Source organism: Somniosus microcephalus, chromosome 20, assembly GCF_052327205.1.
Source record: "Somniosus microcephalus isolate GS21.2 chromosome 20, FLI_Smic_1.0, whole genome shotgun sequence".
Lineage (NCBI taxonomy): Eukaryota > Metazoa > Chordata > Chondrichthyes > Squaliformes > Somniosidae > Somniosus > Somniosus microcephalus.
This window is the reverse complement of record NC_141006.1, coordinates 67,749,292-67,769,848: the sequence shown is the minus strand read 5'-3', so window position 1 is coordinate 67,769,848 and position 20,557 is coordinate 67,749,292. Positions and strand designations below refer to the sequence as shown.

General features: G+C 45.6%; 1 protein-coding gene across 1 annotated transcript in view; it reads right to left on the bottom strand.

Annotated features, from left to right (window-relative positions):
• Nucleotides 1-4,991: 4,991 nt before the first annotated feature.
• smpdl3b (sphingomyelin phosphodiesterase acid like 3B) overlaps nucleotides 4,992-20,557 on the bottom strand; it is a 46,855-nt gene continuing 31,289 nt past the window's right edge. The window contains exons 7-8 of the mRNA XM_085963153.1: nucleotides 9,544-9,677; nucleotides 4,992-7,639 (exon numbers count right to left, since the gene is read on the bottom strand). Of these exons, the coding sequence (XP_085819279.1) occupies nucleotides 7,274-7,639; nucleotides 9,544-9,677 (500 nt within the window). The 3' untranslated portion in view covers nucleotides 4,992-7,273. The remainder of the gene's footprint in view (nucleotides 7,640-9,543; nucleotides 9,678-20,557) is intronic.

Here is a 20,557-nt window from a genome sequence, read left to right as displayed (position 1 = left end):
CCCAAATCTAGCCAGCAGAATTGTATACCACCACAGACTGTAGCCTTATGGTCTGGCACATCCCTCACTCCCCCATCATGTAGAGAAGGTCATTGTCCTCCACTGACTTTAGTTTTGTTAAGGCTCCTTGATGCCATACTTAGTTGAAACTGAAAGCTACCTTGATGGCCAGGATAGCTACACTCGCCTCTCCTCAGGCTTTCAGCACTCGCGTCTATGTCTGGATCAAGGCTGTGATAAGGTCTGGAGCAAAGAGGTTCTGGAGGAACCCAACCTGAGAATCGGCAGGTTATTGGTGAGTAGGTGTTGCTTGATGGCACTATTGATGACTTCTTCTATCACATTACTGATGATTGGGAGGAGGCTGATTGGGTGGTAACTGGCCACGTTAGATTTATCCTGTTTTTCAGGAGTGGGTCTGTTTGCTGATGATTGCATAGTGTTCAGTTCCGGTCACAACTTAAGTAAGGAAGCAGCCCATGCCAGCCTACAGTAGGACCTACAGAATTCAGGCTTTAGTTGACAAGTAGGTAATGGCCATCTGCCCCTAACCTTCAACTGCATCATTATCGCTGAGTACCCCATCATCAATATCTTGGGGGTGATCATTGACCAGAAGCTTAACTGGACCAGATATCTACAAGAGCAGGACAGAGGCTGGGCACTCAGGGGCCATCTGACCCCTTAAAGACCCTACCAGCCGTAGTAACACTCAACATCCAAAGACAGCGCAATTAGCTTAATAGTGCCACTAAGCTCAATATCCACTCTCTATCACCAGTGCACTCTGGCTGCAGTGTATACAATCTAGAGGACACAGCAACTCACCAAGATTATTTCAACAGCTACTCCCTCCCCTGTAGCCCCTATCACTGAGAAGGACAGGAGCAGCAATGGCATGGGAACATATTCACCTCCAAGTCACGTACCATTCTGACATGGATGTTAATTGCCATTCCTTCAACATTGCTGGGTCAATATCCTGGAATGACCCATCTAACACCATTGTAGGGGCACCTTTCCCACAAAGACTGCAGCAGTTCAAGGAGAAAGTCCATGACCACCTTCTCAGGGCAACTAGGGCTGGACAATGAATGTGGCTTTGCTGGAATTATCTGTATCCTGAGAAGAAATGTTAAAAACCTACATTTTGATGCATACTTGATTTCCTTTCTTGTTCCATCTCCATTATAAATCATAAGAACATAAGAAATAGGAGCAGGAGTAGGCCATTTGGCCCCTCGAGCCTGCTCCGCCATTCAATAAGATCATGACTGATCTTCTACCTCAACTCCACTTTCCTGCACTATCCCATATCCCTTGATTCCTGTAATATCCAAAAATCTATCGATCTCTGTCATGAATATACTCAACGACTGAGCCTCCACAGCCCTCTGGGGTAGAGAATTCCAAAGATTCACCACCCTCTGTGAAGAAATTTCTCCTCATCTCAGTCCTAAATGGCCGACTGCTTATTCTGAGACTGTGACCCCCTGGTTCTAGACTCCCCAGCCAGGGGAAACATCCTCCCTGCATCTACCCTGTCAAGCACTGTAAACATTTTGTATGTTTCAATGAGATCACCTCTCATTCTTCTAAACTCTAGAGAATATAGGCCTAGTCTACTCAATCTCTCCTCATAGGACAATCCCCCCATCCCAGGAATCAGTCTGGTGAACCTTCATTGCACTCCCTCTATGGCAAGTATATCCTTCCTTAGGTAAGGAGACCAAAACTGTACACAATACTCCAGGTGTGGTCTCACCAGGGCCCTATATAATTGCAGTAAGATGTCTTTACTCCTATACTCAAATCCTCTTGTAATAAAGGCCAACATACCATTTGCTTTCCTAATTTCTTGCTGTACCTGCATGTTAACTTTCAGCGATTCGTGTACAAGGTCACCCAGGTCTCTCTGAACACCAACATTTCCCAATCTCTCTCCATTTAAAAAATACTCTGCTTTTCTGCTTTTCCCACCAAAGTGGATAACTTGACATTTCTCCACATTATATTCCATTTGCCATGTTCTTGCCCACTCACTTAGCCTGTCTATATCCCCTTGAAGCCTCTTTGCATCCTCCTCACAACATAAAAATATTCTCATCTTGCTTAACTGAGTATCATGGATATTGATCAGTGGTGTGCTTCAGGCTGATGCTTGGCTGGCAGTAATCAGACTGTTGCCTATTAAGTGTGCAAGCCTATTAATCTTTGATACAGTGCCTCTTTGAATATCACCTTCATTTCCCTTTTGGCACCATAGGCCAGTTGTAGTAGATACGAGACAGCAGTTAAAATTTCTCTCAGACTCCTCTAAGTATTTAAGGAGTTTTCCTTAAGTTACCACCCTTACATAATTTGGTGCTGAAGTTGGGTCCCAGGATGTGCACACATCATGTTCATGATGTCATCACGCATGTTGCTTACATGTCTCCTTACACAAGATCCGTATTACATCATTAATGCAGCATAGACACATCTCGGGATTTAATAAGAACTGCGAGAATTCATCTTTTTGCAGGTCAGAATTGGGTTAAAAGATCAGTTTTTAACTGTTTTGCCCTAATGAAAAAAGATCTGTGAATTTATTGGTGGAAATGAGTAAAAATTGATTTAAAGGTACATATACATCGACCTACCACATTTTCAGTTTAGTCAATATACAGAGAAACTATCAAAATTGACCAATGGCTTTTTAATCAGAAATGTAATATTCATTAAACAGAAGAGTTCACTTTGTTTTCAAAGAACTCATGTTAACATTCCGCACATAAGTTTTTTAAAAACTGAACGGTAAAGCGAATTCCAGCCAGCATCGCCTGTAATGTGATTGGTAACTCAGGCACTTGACAATCTCTCTCGCATAATCAGAGCGGCTTTAATCAAATGAAAATCAACTACTCTGCATCCTACTTCAAGCTACAACATAAGAGCCATATCTCAGAGGCTTATGTTTGAACCTGATCGCAACCGATGCTTACACTTACGCTTTCAGTAAGAGGATAAGTTTGCCACTTTTGACCAGGTCTTTTGGCAAATTAGCAGCCTTTTTAAGGTATTATCCATTTTACCCTTCCTTGCTTCACTGGTCATACCCTTGCTTTACCACAAGCTAGCTTTCCCATTGCCTTGAATAGCATGACACAGCCTCTATGTGGTGAGTTTGCCACCAATCTTGGTAAGATTGCATACGCAAGTTGGCAATGTATGGGCAGGATTTTCATTGGGCCGTGGAGGCGGGATTGGAGGCGTGTGGGGGGTTAAAATCGCGAAATCAGGGGGCACGAACCCATCCCGCACCCAACCCGCCTCCATGCCAGTTTCAAAGGAGGCGGATACCCGACCTGCACTGGGACCCGCCTCCCCGAGGCGGGAAGGGGATTAGTGCCATTTAACTGCCTGTTAACACGTAGTTAACAGGCAGTTTTTAGCTTAATCCCTATTTTCATTCTTGAAGTGTGGGATTCCCGATGGCTCCAAACCACGCCAAGTTAGCGAGGTGGGCCGTCGGGCTGAAGGGCTTGGAAGGGTCGGGATGTCCGGTGTTCAGGTGAGTGATGGGTGCATGAGTGCAGAGGTAAGTGTGTTTGGTGTGCTTAAAGAAGTTTTACTTACCTTTACAGCCTTCCTTCCTTCAGGTCTCGGGAGTCCCTCATCTCACCGGCACAGAAAGCAGAATGGCCACGATCTGTCAAAAATTGCAGCATTCAGCTTTCTGTTCCGGAGAGATCTCTAAATCATCCTGAGAGGAAGGAATTAACTTGGAGTACAGTTTGTCAGTGTTTGATAGCTTCAAACAGCTGTCGAACGCTGATATTTCATCTGTCAAAAGGTCTTGACAGATGAAATATCAATCTGTGACGTCACCTGTTGCCGAGTGGCCCTTAATTGGCCTGCTGAGCCCGCTGGGCAGGCTCAACAAGCTCAATCAAGTCCATCTCTGGGGATAGGTTATTGACCAACATTCACTACAAGCCCACTGACTTCCACAGCTACCTGGACTACACTTCCTCCCACCCCGCCTCCTGTAAGGACTCTATTCCATTCTCCCAGTTTCTCCGTCTCTGCCGCATCTGCTCCGACGATGCCACCTTCCACACCAGTGCTTCCAACATGTCTTCCTTTTTCCTCAACCAAAGATTCCCCTCTACCGTGGTTCACACGGCCCTCGACCGTGTCCGTTCTATCTCCCGCACTTCTGCCCTCACCCTTGCCCCTCCCTCCCGGAACCACAATAGGGTTCCCCTTGTCCTCACCTTTCACCCCACCAGCCTTCACATTCAAAGGATCATCCTCCGCCATTTCCGCCACCTCCAAAGTGATCCCACCACCAAACGCATCTTCCCCTCCCCTCCCCTTTCAGCATTCCGTAGGGACTGCTCCCTCCGAGACACCCTAGTCCACTCCTCTATCACCCCCAGCACCCCTTCCCCTTCGCCTGGTACCTTCCCGTGCAAGCGCAGTGGATGTAACACCTGCCCTTATACCTCCCCCCTTCCCACTGTCCAGGGCCCCAAACACCCCTTCCAGGTGAAACAGCGATTTACTTGTACTTCTTGCAATCTAGTATACTGTATTCGCTGCTCATGTGGTCTCTACATTGGGGAGACCAAACGCAGATTGGGTGACCGCTTTGCGGAACACCTCTGTTCAGTCCGTAAGGGTGACCCCGAGCTTCCGGTCGCCTGTCATTTTAATTCACCGCCCCATTCCCACTCGGACCTCACCGTCCTCGGCCTCTTGCATTGTTCCACAGAAGCTCAACATAAACTCGAGGAACAGCACCTCATCTTCCGATTAGGCACTTTACAGCCTTCCGGACTCAATATCGAGTTCAATAATTTCAGATCATAACCTCGGGCCCTATTACATTTTTACTCATTTTTTATCCACACCTTTGTTTTGGCCTTTCCCCCCCCCAACCCTTTCTTTTTTTTTCTCTCTCCCACATGGCAGCTGTCTCCCATTCTGCCAGCGCATTTCACACCTAATCTAGAGCCGTCTTTTGTCTCCACTAGTCCTATCACCATCTCATCTCGTTTTGAATACCTCTTAATGTCTCTTCTCTTTTGTTCTCTCCCAGCCTGGCCTCTTAATCTATTTCATTTCCTGTGCCTCTTTAGTCTTGACAAAGGGTTCACCCGAAACGTTGACTCTATTTTCTCTCCACGGATGTTGCCTGGCCTGCTGAGTTTTTCCAGCATTTTCTGTTGTTATTTCGGATTTCCAGCATCTGCAGTATTTTGCTATCAATCAAGTCAAAATCGGGTGGGTTGGCTACAATTCGATGGAGGCGGGACTACAACCCCAAAAGTTGTAGTCCTGCCTCCTACCCGCCTCCTCAATGAAAATCCAGCCCATTTAATAACTCTGACAGAAGTGAATAATTCCAAGACATTGCCTAACAATCATTATTAAGTTCTTTACATCCAACTAAGCAAAGTCTGTTCTGAAACTGGAGCCATGATAGAGGTTTGAAGATTTCAGTCATGCCATGAAGTTGGTTGTCTTCAGAGGAGTGTCCATGAAGTTAATTTTCAACACTGCCTGGCTGCGACCGATGCTGTTTAGTTGCATTTTTTTCTTTATTCTCAATAACCTTTAGTTACACGATCATACACGAACAAAAGTCAAAGGCCTAAATGGATTGTTTTGTTCAGCTTTATGAGGACCCTGTAAAGGAATAGCCATATTTCAGAAAGATACACCATCCTATGAACAGAGTTCTGACTTTATTAAAACAAGAAAACTGGGTTTAAAAATCTAAAAGCCTCAACGACACAGGCTGTAAACAGAATACAGGCTTTTGAGATAAGATCAGTTGTTAACACAAGCTGTAAACACCATACAAGCTTTTGAAATGGGAATTGGTTTTAAATACTAAAACAATGGCCCTATTGAAGAAGCAAAGAGTTGCTTCCAGAATGTCTGCAGTTTGGGAGAAACACAATACCATTACCCAGTTTAAAGTGTTAAAAACTAACACTTCGAACTGAAACTCAGAACATTAAAGAAACATATGCCTTCATAAATATCACATCAAATGAAAGACAGGAGACATAATTCTTAATACAACCAATTGAAGTAGCTAAGAAATGCATAGAACACCCTCGTTGAAGTATTTTTGATTTACATATTGTAAAAGGTACAAACAGAAGACTTTGTAGATATGACATCAATAGATACACCAAGCAATCACATTGGGTTTGTATTGAACTTGGAACAGTTAGGAGACACTAAGTCTGGCTTATAACCAGCTACGGTGTTTTAATAATTGAATGAAAGAACTTCATAAGAATGGCATCAAATAGATACATCTGTCATAACCATTTTATGATAAAATTTGAACACCTAAAGGTAGAGACAGGATTCTGCAAGTTAACAGCTGAACTGACAGTAAGAGTAGAAAAAAAGCCAACAGAGAAATGACTAGAGATAATTAGCTTACATCAGCAGAAAACGTCAAAGGATATACCACTGAAAAAGAGTATAAAATATGGAACTTTCAGATAGGAAGTCAGAAGTCGCTGGAAGGGGCAAGCGATTCTCAACTTCAGAGGCAGGCTCTGTAAGTTTTTAACTCTTTAAGTCTCGGGGATCAAAAGGTACTCTTATTTGATTTTGGTGGATACCCTGGATTAGAAATAATAAGAAATGTAAAAATGTAACGAAGTTAAGATTTGAGAATAAGGATCTCTGAGAATAAGAAATGTAAGCTATTTGTATTTTGAACTGTTAAAGTTGCGATTGATTCACCAGCTGTTAACTACATGTTGGTTCTTTAATAAATCTATATTTTTTTAGAATTGTCACAGAGTACTTCTGTATCAAACTCGCGAACTCAATCTCTGTTCACTCTTTGGTGAGGAGTTACAGAATTCTGGGGGAGTATTCTGGACCCTCATAATATCCGGAAGGTTACAGTCTAGTTAAACTTATTAAAAGTGCTATCTGGAGGACAGTAACATCTTCAAGTCGTTCCTTTCCTTTAGGGAGAGATAGTCTGAACCTTTAGACCCAATTAAGCGTCTTATAGAATTCGGCTATCTCTAACTTTAGTTGAAGATGAACATCTGGGGAATACGCCTGATCTGGGGTAGCCCGAAAAGGGCTAGGACTAGTAATTATCCCTTCAACCCAAGCTAGAGCAGTCATACTGAATAGAAGTATATGTGGTTTTTGAAGTAGAACTATTGTCACTCTCAAATTGTACATTAAACAATGCCTATGATCCTCATATTTTGGCACATTTATATAGATCTGGTGTATGCTAGAATTGAAGAAACAGGATAGAAAGCAGCAGAGATGAAATGACAGGCACTTGTGCAGTAAGAGTGGAAGAAGAGCTCTCTCTTTGTACACAATCTTTATATTTATCAAAATCAACTTCTTTGATTGCACAAATCTGATCAATTCTGCAGTTCCTGTCACATTCAGTTAAATCGTAGTTTACGGAATTATATTTATAATATTGCTGTAGGTAGTAGTTGTCATTGTATAACCGATCCAGTGCAATTTGCATAGATCGAACTGTACCATCTGGAACTTTAAATGCCTCTGTTAAACGGTACTCCAATTGCCACAGTGGAGCTACTGTGTTGGCAGAGCTTAAATTGAAGTAGTACGTCACCATATCCTAAAGGAAAGTCAGAAGTTATTATGGTAGTGGTGAATCTAAGTGTGAATTATTGGCGAGTAACGGACCATAAAATCAAATCACAGTGAGTGCTTAAATATGCAAATAAATAATTAAAATGTTAACTATGTATTTCATGCCAATGAGCTCTTCCATTAAAAAATAAATACAGTAGGAAAGAGAGCCCATTCTATCAAACCCAGTGTATCACAACAGGGTCTCAGGAACAAAAGTGCAACTTATTTGTTGTCTTGAAGGATGCACTTCACCAGATTTTCTTTATGGCAAAGTTAGAGATTAAAATGTGTATTTTCTAAAATTTAGTTTGAAAAGTCCAATCTACTTCCTTCTCGGTATGGGCTAGAAAATTGTAGATTACTACAGTAACACATGGAACGGGGCAATAATTTGCTTAATTAAAGTGGTTTATTTCCTGTTTGGGATGAAAACACCTCCCGTTGGAAGAGGAAATAATTACAGTTCTTCTGTGTGACACCAGTATAAAATCAATAAAAACTAAGTGAAGACTAAATGCAGATCTGAGGTCTTCTTTTCGTGTCTTCTCGCTGTTCCCTTTGGGGAACAGTGTGAAGTAGTGGAAGGATTCGCAGGCTGATTAACAGTCTGTCTGGCTGCGTTAACGTTCCTTCCATGGCCGTAACCATCTTTATACCAGCCTATAGGGTGGTCAGTCTTATACGCCAGGAGGGTTTTATGAGCTCCCACAATCCATAAAAATGATGACTTATTCCCATCAATACCAAGTCCTACATAGAGCTTAAAGCAGACTCACTCTACATCATTATTGCTAGTGTCAGCTGTGGCTCAGAGGGTAGCACTCTCGCCCCTGAGTCAGAAGATTGTGGGTTCAAGCCCCACTCCATGAGACTTGAGCACACAAATCTAGGCTGACACTCCAGTGCAGTGCTGAGGGAGCGGAGTGCTGTCGGAGGTGTCGTCTTTCGGATGCGACGTTAAACCGAGGCCCCGTCTGCCCTGTCAGGTGGACGTAAAAGATCCCATGGCACTATTTCGAAGAAGAGCAGAGGAGTTATCCCCGGTGTCCTGGCCAATATTTTTCCCTCAATCAACATAACAAAACCAGATTGGCTGCCGCTTTTCCTACATTACAACAGTGACTGCAATTCAAAAGTACTTCATTGGCTGTAAAGCACTTTGAGACGTCCGGTGGATGTGAAAGGAGCTATATAAATGCAAATCTTTCTTTCTAACCATTCATTTCAGTCTTATCAAGATAGGAGTCGTGGAGGTGTGATGTGTCACAGAGGCAAAAATGCTGCACTGTGAGCTGGTCAACAGGAGGCTCACTGCAGACAGGCAGAATTGGATAAAGTTTACCCCAAAGTGTGGACAAGGTTGAGTAAATATCTGGGAATGTAGTGCCCAACATTTGAATCCCTGTTGTATGATGCATGCATTCCCCCCCACCCTCCAGTTTTCCCCTCTCTCCGGAAGGCATTGGTTGCTGATATATGGTTCCACACATGCTGACAGCTATCCAATATTTTGCTCAAAAGGCCATTCTTCATTTGAGTATAGGCGTGCTATTCCTCAATAGAAGGCACCACATTCAGCATGCACACCTGTGCAGTTGCCAATAATCACTTGACAGCAATCAGGAGCAGATACCCCTAGCTGATTATTTCCCCCTCCCTAACCGAGAATGCTGAGGTCAATTGTAGCACTCCAACTGGTACTCCAGTTTACTCTGCATAGACAAGGAATCAAATCTGGGACCTACTGGTCTGAAAGACTTGTGTTGAATGTGTGGCACTTTTCCCTGCTAGGGGATCAGAAGAACACATGAAGGAAGCATCTTAAGTGTACCTACAAAATTAGGAAGTGTTGGCATATTAAATGTAGCAAGCGTGGATCCCTCTTACCTGGACTTCCAATGTATTCGTATCATACTCAAATATCCGAATTCCTGGATTGTTAGCTCCATTCTCCACACCAGGTAATGTTGTTTTCCATGGTGTAATGCCAGGTGCAATGAACATAACTCCTATGGGAGAACCTGGGAGAAAGTTAAAAGATGTCTATTACAATATTGCATTCTGTCCACCTGCTGTGAAACTCATGACCCACAGTCATAAGATTCATTGTCTTTGTTATTCAAAAGTGAAGCTACTCTAATGCTCTTCTTGTATCCTGTCACTCACTAAGTCCTACTCACCCATCACCCCTGTCCTTGCTGAACTACACTGGTTCCCTGGCCATACATCCAATTCAAATTCCTTGTCCTCATCTTCAAGTCTGTCCACAGCCTCACTCCTCCCTATCTCTACAACCTCCTCTATAGCCTTACATTCCTCATGCACCCTTTGGTCCTCCGGCTGTTGTCTCCTGTACAACCCCCCCCACTCCCCAACCCCCCACCCCACCCTCACTTTGCTTTGCCCCACCATTGGTGGCAAAGTCTCCTGTCACCTCAGCCCCACTCTCTGGAACACCCTCCCTAAACCCCTCCGCCTTTCGACTTTTACTTCCCTGTCCTAAAAAGCCATCTTTTCGACTTAGTCTTCAGTTACATGTCCTAACGTTTGCGCATGGCTCAATGTACATTCTTCTTGTTATTTCCCTGTAAAGGGCCGTGGGACGTTTGAAAAATTAAAAGGTAATATATAAATGCAAGTTGTTCAAGCTGATTCCAATGTACACACATAAATATACTTGTAGAATTCAAAGAAAAACAAGATGCCAAGACGGTCTAAGATGTATCAGCCCCTGTCTGGACAAAATTCCCTGAAGCCTGCTAAAAATGAAGATTTCAAGAATGTGATAATTGGAGGGAGTGAAAATATATGTTGTTATTTAACCAGTAATTTAGCGAGAGTACCAAAGCTGCATTTGGAAATCTTATGCAAAGTGAGTTAGATATAAATATACAGTACTGGAGAGTTTTCAATTGCATCTTTGGCTTCTGAGCAAGAGTTGGATTTGCCCAGGCAGATGACTCCCAACTTTAGCTATTTTGGGAACTGAAAAAACAAGAATCATCTCTTCTAGATACTTGAAACTCTATGTTCAGACAGTAGTAAATAAAAATAAGCCTGAAAACAGAATCGAGTTTTACTGTGGTGGTGGTAAGGAGAGAGTGAGGTCAGTATGGACAACCATGTCCAGAGGCCATGATAGAAGGTCTCTGCAAAAAAAAAAGAATAAAATTGCCTTAACTGATGGTGCTCAAATGGTTTCAGCATTTCATTGAGTGTTGTTAATGCTCGCATCCTGATTCATGGAGCCTCATTCAGATGTTTGCTACAGGCTTGCAATTCACATGGAGTGTTTAAAAATGCATAAATCTCATGTTTAAATTTCCCATGTAAATTATAAACATTTAAAAAAACTGCAAATTACAGGAGTCAGAACTCGCTGGCCATGCTCTCAACCTCTTCCTTAAGTGCAATTACTGGATTACTCAGAAGTGGAACTACAGGGGAGGGTTCAAACTGAGGTTTATCAAGTTTATAGAACATTTAGAACAATTGTGCAAAGTGTTCTCAAGAAGCAATTTACATCAATTACATCGAGTCTACAGCACAGAAATAGGCCATTCAGCCCAACTGGTCTATGCCGGCGTTTATGCTCCACATGAGCCTCTTCCCACCCCTCTTCATCTAACCCTATCAGCATATCCTTCTATTCCTTTCACCCTCATGTACTTATCTAGCTTCCCCTTAAATACATCTATGCTTTTTGCCTCAACTCCCTGTGGTAGCGAGTTCCGCATTCTCACCACTCTCTGGGTAAAGAAGCTTATCCTGAATTCCCGATTGGATTTATTAGTAACTATCTTATATTTATGGCCCCTGGTTTTGGTCTCCCCCACAAGTGGGAACATTTTATCCACGTCTACCCTCTCAAACCCTTTCATTATCTTAGAGACCTCTATCAGATCATCCCTCTGCCTTCTCTTTTCTAGAGAAACGAAACCCAGCCTGTTCAATCTTTCCCGATACTTATAACGAACGTTCCCTCTAAGCTGCGTGGCCACGCAGCTCTCTGCCGGTCCCGCGTAGCCCGGACTGGCTTTTTCAATGTTAAATATCGTGCATGCGCAAGACTGTAAATGGGCTGTGCATCCCCTTAAAAGGGCTGCGCACCCACACAAAAAATTAGGGGGGACATTGCTTATAACCTCTTAGTTTTGGTATTATCTTTGTGAATCTTTTTTGCACTTTCCCCAATGCCTCTATATCCTTTTTATAATATGGAGACCAGAACTGTGCACTGTACTCTAAGTGTGGGCTAACCAAGGTGACGTAAGAAAATTTACCAAGCACTTGGTTGAGTATAAAACAAGGCTTTAATCAACTGTTTCACAACCATGAGATTCTAGTTACATCACTAGTTCCTGGTTACAAAAACGTCCTGGGCAAGCTGGGCTCACGACCGAGTATTTATACTCCTAGGACGGCGCCACCAGCTGGTCACCCAGTGTTATTTGATGAGTCATTTCTTCATGAATGATAAAATTCATGACACAAGGTTCTATACAAATTTGACATGGCTTCCCTGCTTTTCAATTTTATCTCTCTAGAAATGAACCCCAGTGCTTTGTTTGCTTTTTTATGGCCTTATTAACCTGTGTTGCTACTTTTAGTAATTTGTGTATCCGTACCCCCAGATCCCTCTGTTCCTCTACCCCATTTAGACACTTAGGGCACGATCTTGCCAGCCCTGGGGAGGCAGGTATGGAGGCGGGACTGCCGGGAAAATGGCAGACTCTGGGGGCGAGTGCCCAACCCGCCCCCAACCCGCCTCCGTGCCATCTTGCCAGGAGGCGGGTAGCTGACCCGCGCCGGGTCCCCTTTGCTTGGAGGCGGGAAGGGGATTAGTGCCACTTATCTGCCTGTTAATAGGTAGTTAACAGGCAGATAAGAAGATTATCCCCATTTTGCCCACACAAGTGCAGGCTTCCCGAAGGCTCCGAACCCCGCCAAGGTCACCGAGGCGAGCAGTGGGTCTGTGGGGGTCGGAGGGGTGCAAAAGTGCGCTGTGGAGGTAAGTGATGTGGGGAAGTGAGTATGTGAGGTAAGTGGAAAGTTTTAGTAAAAGTTTACTTACCTTTGTTTCTTCCTGCAGGCTTCAAGAGTTGGGTATGCGGAGAGTCTCGCACCTCCGCGGCAGAGCTGACAGATGGCCGCTGCATTCTCCAATGCAGCAACCATCTAATTTCTGCTAAACAAAGAGGTTTGATGAGTCTTGAATTCAAGAACTCATCAAACTACAGAGAATGTCAGTGTTTGACAGCTTCATAGAGCTGTCAAACGATGACAATTCATCTGTCAAAAATATTTTGCCTGCACGGGTTTTTAGGGTATAAGAGATGCTGTTTTAAGACACTCGGGTCTGCTGCAGTCAGAGGCAACTTGGTCAGTTGCCAGTTAAAGTCGTATGTCTAGCCATCGCTGAACTGACCACTCGCTGGTGTTAGTATGTATGTAGTGTTGGCTTACAATCGTTTGAGCTTAAAGTAAGGGAATAAACCTGTGTATGCTTAGATATAATCGGGAGTATTATATGCAACAGTTTTGTGTGAGCTTACTTGTAACCTCTTGCTGATTTTAAGTAAAAAGAAAGTTATTCTCGAATCCTTGTGTTTTGTGTTGTCTGTTTGACAAGTCTGAACTTTGGAAACTGTTGGACGGGTTAAAGGACAAGGGTGAATTTAAACGTCTTACACCTCTTGAGCATCCCTTATTATAATCCGGAGAAGCATCCGGGAAGGCACCGAACACCTCGAGTATCTTCGCCGGGAGCAAGCGGAAGCCAAGCGCAGGCAGCGCAAGGAGCACATGTCAACCCAAGCACTCCACCCACCCGCCCCTTCAACCACCATCTGCCCCACCTGTGACAGAGACTGTAGGTCCCGCACTGGACTCATCAGTCACCTGCGAACTCATTTTTAATGTGGAAGCAAGTCATCCTCGGTTCCGAGGTACTGCCTAAGAAGGAAGAAGAAGAAGGAAGAAGATTATAATCACTCAACCATTGGTGTCCATGCCTTCTGTTGCCTTGGCCCTAAGCTCTGGAATTCCCTACCTAAACCTCACCGCCTCTCTACCTCTCTTTCCTCCTTTACGATGCTCCTTAAAAATCTACCTCTTTGACCAAGCTTTTGGTTACCTGCCCTAATTTCTCCTTATGTGGCTCGGTGTCAATTTTTTAATCTTATAATGCTCCTGTGAAGCGCCTTGGGATATTTTACTATGTTAAAGGCGCTATATAAATACAAGTTGTTGTTGTTATTGAAATTAATTTGCCAATTAAAGCCCATTCTGCAAGTTTATTAATGTCTTCCTGTATTTTATCGCATGCTTCCTTTGTATCAACTACACCCACCCCACCCCAATTTGGAGTCATCCGCAAATTTAGAAATTTCCGAGTCCAAATCGTTCATGTAAACTGTGAACAACAGTGGTCCCACCTTTTGCCAGTCTGAGTAGCTGCCCTTAACTCCTACTCTGTTTTGTAGCCAGCTTGCTATCCATTCTGCTGCCTGTCCCGACTCCACATGCTCTGACCTTAGTCATGAGTCTACTATGCGGTACCCTATCAAAGGCTTTTTGAAAATCCAAATATATTACATCTACTGCATTAACCTCGTCTACTCTTTCTGTTACTTGTTCAAAAATTCAATAAGTTTGGTCAAGCATGACCTTCCCTTTTGAAATCTGTGCTGACTACTCTTTATGATATTTTCGGTTTCTAGATATTTTTCTATTACATCTTTGAGTAAAGATTCCATTATCCTTAGTTCTTGGAAACTTTGTTTGCTGGCTGACAAAATGTGAAGGGGTCAAATGCAAGGACTGCAATCGTTTGTGGCAGTCACATGGTAAAGCATCACAAGAGGTTTTCACTTCTGCTTTCCACTACAATGTTGGGTCACCCCAAAATCAAATTTACTGTGAAGGACACTTGATCTACAACTTGAAAGGTGTGTTTGTCCAGAGATTCGCCATATGTTAGTCTTTTTAACATGCATATAGGAGTGAGAAAAGATCACTTTGGACATCAAAACCTCCCCCTTCATTTAGGACTTGTGCTGAACATTTTCATTTTTCTCCTGCCCCAAGTCATATATTGCTCTCTTTTGAATGTTTCAACTGAGTCTGAGTCAGGATTTGCTTTACTAGTTGGGGGTCTATTCATTTGTCTTTAATTTTATTTGGTCTTTAAGATGGGAGTTACTTGAAATGGATACGACTACCTTCACTCACTGTACATGATTTGTGACCCCGCTCTCACCTCAAGCTTTAACCTCTCTCTGTCAGAACCTTCCTTGTCTTTCCCTAGTTAACCAACACTACAGTCAGTCCTCCTCTGAACTTCCTCTTGTCCCTTTGAAGCTGCAAAGACACTGTCCTACCCTCTTCCTCTTCCCTACATCCTCACTGCATTGAAATCAAGACTCATTGCGCCATCTCCCACTTTCTTTCCAATGACCTCAAAACTGTGTAGCTCATGACCTCTCTCAGTCTTTCTTTTCTTCTCTAATATTCAGCCATTAAAAACTCAAGCTCGGCTTCACCTAATCATTAGTTCCCGAGTTACCTCAACTTCTCTTCCTGTTTTCAACTTTGGTGATGTTCTGCTTTAAGGTCTTTGACCCTTTACCTTGGTTTCTCAATTTAATACAAAAATCCCTAACTGGAAAGCAGCAGTTTTGGTGTGAAGTTTTACTATGTTAAAGGCGCTATATAAATACAAGTGATTGTTGTTGTTGTTGTTGTTGAAGTATTAAACCCCTTTATCTGTTCCATTGCCTGAGTTTGAAATGCTCGCGCAACCTTGTCACCTTCACAGAGCTCCTCAGGAGGTTAGGGAGGAAGCAGATGTGCTTCACTGATGCCAGGCTGGGTGACATTTTCAGAAATGGCCTTCCAGCCACTGTTGTTCATCAGACAGTTAGTTTCTGAGATACTGTTTGAGAATGGTCCTAGTGATTTAAACCTCTGCACACCATATATGGGGGTCATTTTAACAGCTCGTTGGGCAGGAAACCCACGGGATCGAGTGGCACACTGGTTTTACATCCTGCCCAATATTTCTTTCCATTGACTTCAATGGAGAGTGAAATTGGGCAGGGTGTAAAACCAGCTTTGCCCCTGATCCTGTAGGTTTCCCGCCCAACAGGTTAAAATTGCCTCATTATGTTTCACAATGTGGTAGAATGTCAGCTCATGCAAGTAAGCAGAGAAGCCATTGAGCCACTGACTGAAGCCTCAGTTTGACTCAGAGGAGGGGAGAACCATGATATGCCATCAATAACTCAAAGACAAGGATTCAACTGAAGGCTTTTAATCACTAAGAACATTGCAGCATTGCAGGTCTTCCCACATCGGGTTCGTCTGGTAGGAATGACTCATACAGCTCTTGAGACCTTTATATGGCAAAAGACGGGCGTAGCCAATACACACAATAGGAACAAAAGGGGGCGGTTCACACAATACAAGCAGGTAAAACACATGGGCTGATGAAGGCATATATTTCATCACATTCACCCCTTCTACAGATTTAGTCTGTCCGGGGGTGTGATAGTCCTTCCTGAACGTCGCAACAGTACCTCGGGTTCCGACCGGGAGTCCGTGGTGCCCTCCTGGGCATACCCATGTGCTGGGGGTGTTGCAGGTACTTCTGGGGGTGGTGAGGATACCTCTGGGGAGGGTGGAGGTTCTTCTGGGGGTGGTGGTGATGGGTCGTCATCGTCGCTTCCTGCCGAGGCGAGGTCCTTTATGGACACGGTGTCTTCACGCCCGTCGGCGTGCTTGACGTACGCGTACTGTGGGTTTGCATGGAGTAGGTGTACTGCCTCCACGAGGGGATCCGTTTTGTGGCCCCTCACATGCTTCCGTAACAGGACTGTCCCTGGGGTGGAGAGCCACGAGGGTAGGGATACTCCTGAGGTTGATTTGCGGGGAAAAACAAACATCTTCTCGTGAGGAGTGGCGTTAGTAGCAGTACACAGTAGCGACCTTATCGAGTGGAGTACGTCTGGGAGGACCTCCTGCCAGCGGGAGGTGGGGAGGCCTTTAGACCTTAGTGCTAAGGTGACCGCCTTCCACACTGTCGCGTTCTCCCTCTCCACTTGCCCATTACCCCGGGGGTTATAACTAGTGGTCCGACTCGTGGCTATCCCCTTCGACAGCAGGTATTGGCGCAGTTCATCGCTCATGAACGACGCCCCCCTGTCAGTGTGGATGTAGTTAGGCATGCCGAACGTGCAAAACAGGTTGCCGAGGCACTTGATGACCGTGGCACTGGTCATATCTGGGCAGGGGTAGGCGAATGGGAAGCGGGAGTACTCGTCCACAATGTTGAGAAAGTACACATTGCGGTCGGTGGAGGGGAGTGGTCCCTTGAAATCTAAGCTCAGGCGCTCGAATGGCCATGTAGCTTTGATCAGGTGGGCTCGGTCGGGCCTGAAAAAACGGGGCTTGCATTCCGCACAGGTGCAGCAGTCCCTGGTCATAGACCGGACCTCCTCGATGGAATAGGGCAGGTTACGGGATTTTATAAAGTGGAATAGCCGGGTGACCCCCGGGTGGCAGAGGCCATTGTGGAGGCCCTGTAGCCTGTCCCCCTGGATGCTGACACACATCCCTCGTGATAGGGCGTCGGGGGATTCGTTGAGGGCCCCCGGCCTATATATTATGTCGTACTCAAACGTGGAGAGTTCGATCCGCCACCTGAGAATTTTGTCGTTCTTGATCTTCCCCCTCTGTTTGTTGTTAAACATGAAGGCTACCGACCGCTGGTCGGTAAGCAGGGTGAAGCGTTTGCCGGCTAGGTAGTGCCTCCAGTGCCGCACTGCCTCCACTATGGCCTGGGCCTCCTTCTCTACCGAGGAGTGCCTGATCTCGGGCCCTTGGAGGGTTCTTGAGAAAAAGGCTACGGGCCGCCCATCCTGGTTGAGGGTGGCTGCTAAAGCGAAGTCGGACGCATCGCTTTCAACCTGGAAAGGGATGTTTTCGTCCACTGCCCGCAGCGCGGCCTTCTCAATGTCGTGTTTAATGCTGTTGAAGGTGGCGTGGGCCTCGGCCGTGAGCGGGAAGGACGTTGATTTCAGGAGGGGACGGGCCTTGTCGGAATAATTGGGGATCCATTGGGCGTAATAGGAGAAGAACCCCAGGCACCTTTTCAGGGCCTTGGGAGTGTTTGGTAGGGGTAGCTCCCGTAGGGGGCGCAATCGGTCGGGGTCCGGACCGATTTCCCCGTTTTCCACCACGCAGCCCAGGATACAGAGGCGCGTGGTGCTAAAGACACACTTATCCTCGTTGTAGGTGAGATTGAGTCTGAGGGCGGTTTTCAGAAATCTCGCGAGGTTCGAGTCGTGGTCTTGCTGGTCATGGACGCAGATGGTGACGTTGTCTAGGTATGGGTAGGTGGCTGTTAACTGGTTCTCATCGACCATGCGGTCCATCTCCCGCTGGAAGACCGAGACCCCGTTCGTTACCCCAAAGGGGACTCTGAGGAAGTGGTAGAGACGTCCGTTCGCCTCGAAGGCGGTGTATGGACGGTCCTCCGGCCTAATGGGGAGCTGGTGGTATGCCGATTTTAGGTCGATGGTGGAAAACACCCGGTATTGCGCGATCTGGTTAACCATATCCGCTATGCGGGGCAGAGGGTAGGCGTCTAGCTGGGTGTATAGATTAACCGTCTGGCTATAATCTATCACCATCCGCTTCTTTTCGCTACCCTTAACTACTACTACCTGGGCGCACCACGGGCTGGTACTGCATTCGATGATACCCTCCCGCTTGAGTCTTTCTACTTCCGACGCAATGAACCGTCTATCCTCCCAGCTGTACCGCCTACTCTTGGTCGCTATGGGTCGACAGTTGGGTGCGAGGTTGGCGAACAGAGAGGGCGGCTTGACCTTCAGGGTAGCCAGACCGCACATTGTGAGGGGCGGCTGGGACCCACCGTAGGTAAGCGTGATACTTTGGTGGTGGCACTGGAAGTCCAGACCCAAGATCACGCTCACACAGAGATCTGGCATTATCAATAGTTTAAAATCTCTGTAATCATTGCCTTTTACCGACAACATAACCGCGCAGAAACCTGTAATTTTTGAGGTATGAGTCTTATTGGCCATGGCGATTTTGCCCTGTGTGGGGACTATCGTTAGTGAAAGTCGTTTTACCAGGCTAGGATGAATAAAGCTTTCGGTGCTCCCGCAGTCAATCAAGCATTTAACCTTGTTCCCGTTTACCTCTATGTCCATCATCGATTTGGACAACGGATGTGGCCTGGATTGATCCACTGTGATCGAGGCCACTAGTGGGTCCTGGAGGTCCGTGTAGTCGGGGCAAGATGGTGGACTCCATGAGGGTGGACAAGATGGCGTCCAAGATGGCCGCCCCCACGGCGCGCACGTGGCGGTGGTGGAGTTGGAGGCGGGGTTCCCTCTGCAGACTTTGCTGAAATGTCCTTTCTTCCCGCATTTAAAACAGGTGGTGCCCTTCGCTGGGCACAGATGCCTGGAGTGTTTGTCCTGGCCGCAGAAGTAGCATTTCGGGCCCCGATGCATCGCGGCAGTAGTGGGGCTCCTGGGTGGAGGCTGGGGCTCTGATGGTGCTGGGCTGGCCTGAGACCTGGGAGGTGAAGATGGCTTCCAAGATGGCGGCCCCCGCGGCGCGCACGAGGCGGAGTGGGCCGCGTGGCCTGGGGAACAGGATTCAGAGTTCTTCTGGGCCATATCCAGCGATCGCGCTATATCTATAGCCTGTTTTAAGTCCAGTCCCTCCTTTTCAAACAGTTTCTGCCGAATGTAATTTGAACTGAGGCCCGCAATAAGGGAGTCTCGAATCAGCTCCTCCGTGTACACGATGGCAGACACGGCCTTACAGTTACAGTCTCTACCCAGTACTTTTAGGCTTAGTATAAAGTCCTCTAGTGACTCACCATGCCGTTGCGTGCGAGTAGTCAGAAGATGCCTGGCGTACACCTCGTTTATTGGTCGCACGTAGTGGGCCTTCAGAATGGTGCAGGCATCCCCGTAGCTGGTGGCATCTTGGATGAGAGGGGAGACCCGATGGCTCACCCAGTTTCGCAGGATTCCCAGTTTCATGTCTCCGGTAGCGGTTGCGGCTGCTATGGCGGTGGATGAGTTTGCAATGAAAAATTCGAAGCATCGGAACCAGTGTCCGAACTGTGTGGCTGCGTCTGAGGCATGGGGGTCCAGATCCAAGCGCTCTGGTTTCAGGAGTCGGTCCATCTTGGTGTTTTAGTGATTAAAATTGATATGCCATCAATAACTCAAAGACAAGGATTCAACTGAAGGCTTTTAATCACTAAGAACATTGCAGCATTGCAGGTCTTCCCACATCGGGTTCGTCTGGTAGGAATGACTCATACAGCTCTTGAGACCTTTATATGGCAAAAGACAGGGGCATAGCCAATACACACAATAGGAACAAAAGGGGGCGGTTCACACAATACAAGCAGGTAAAACACATGGGCTGATGAAGGCATATATTTCATCACAAACCAGATGTGCCATTCTGAATTTTCCTTGCTCACCCTCTTATAGTGTGTTTATATTGGCGAATATATGTTAAGTATGCTGGCACTCTGAATTTGCTCAGTTTACATTGCTGGGCATCAGCAATGACACTGAAACAACTGGGCTTGCTCAAGGTGGTTCATACGGAGTTAGCTAAATCCTGCGATCATGACTTTAGGTTTCTGGTGGACAGTCCCTGAACGTGGATATTATTTCAACAGTCCAAGAAGCATTCATATGTTTTCAATGGCTAAGGCTATGTGTGTAGACTCAGTGGTAGCACTCTCACCACCGAGTCCGAAGGTTGTGGGTTCAAGTCTCACTCCAGAGACTTGAGCACAAAAATGTAGGCTGACACTCCAGTGCAGTGCTGAGGGAGT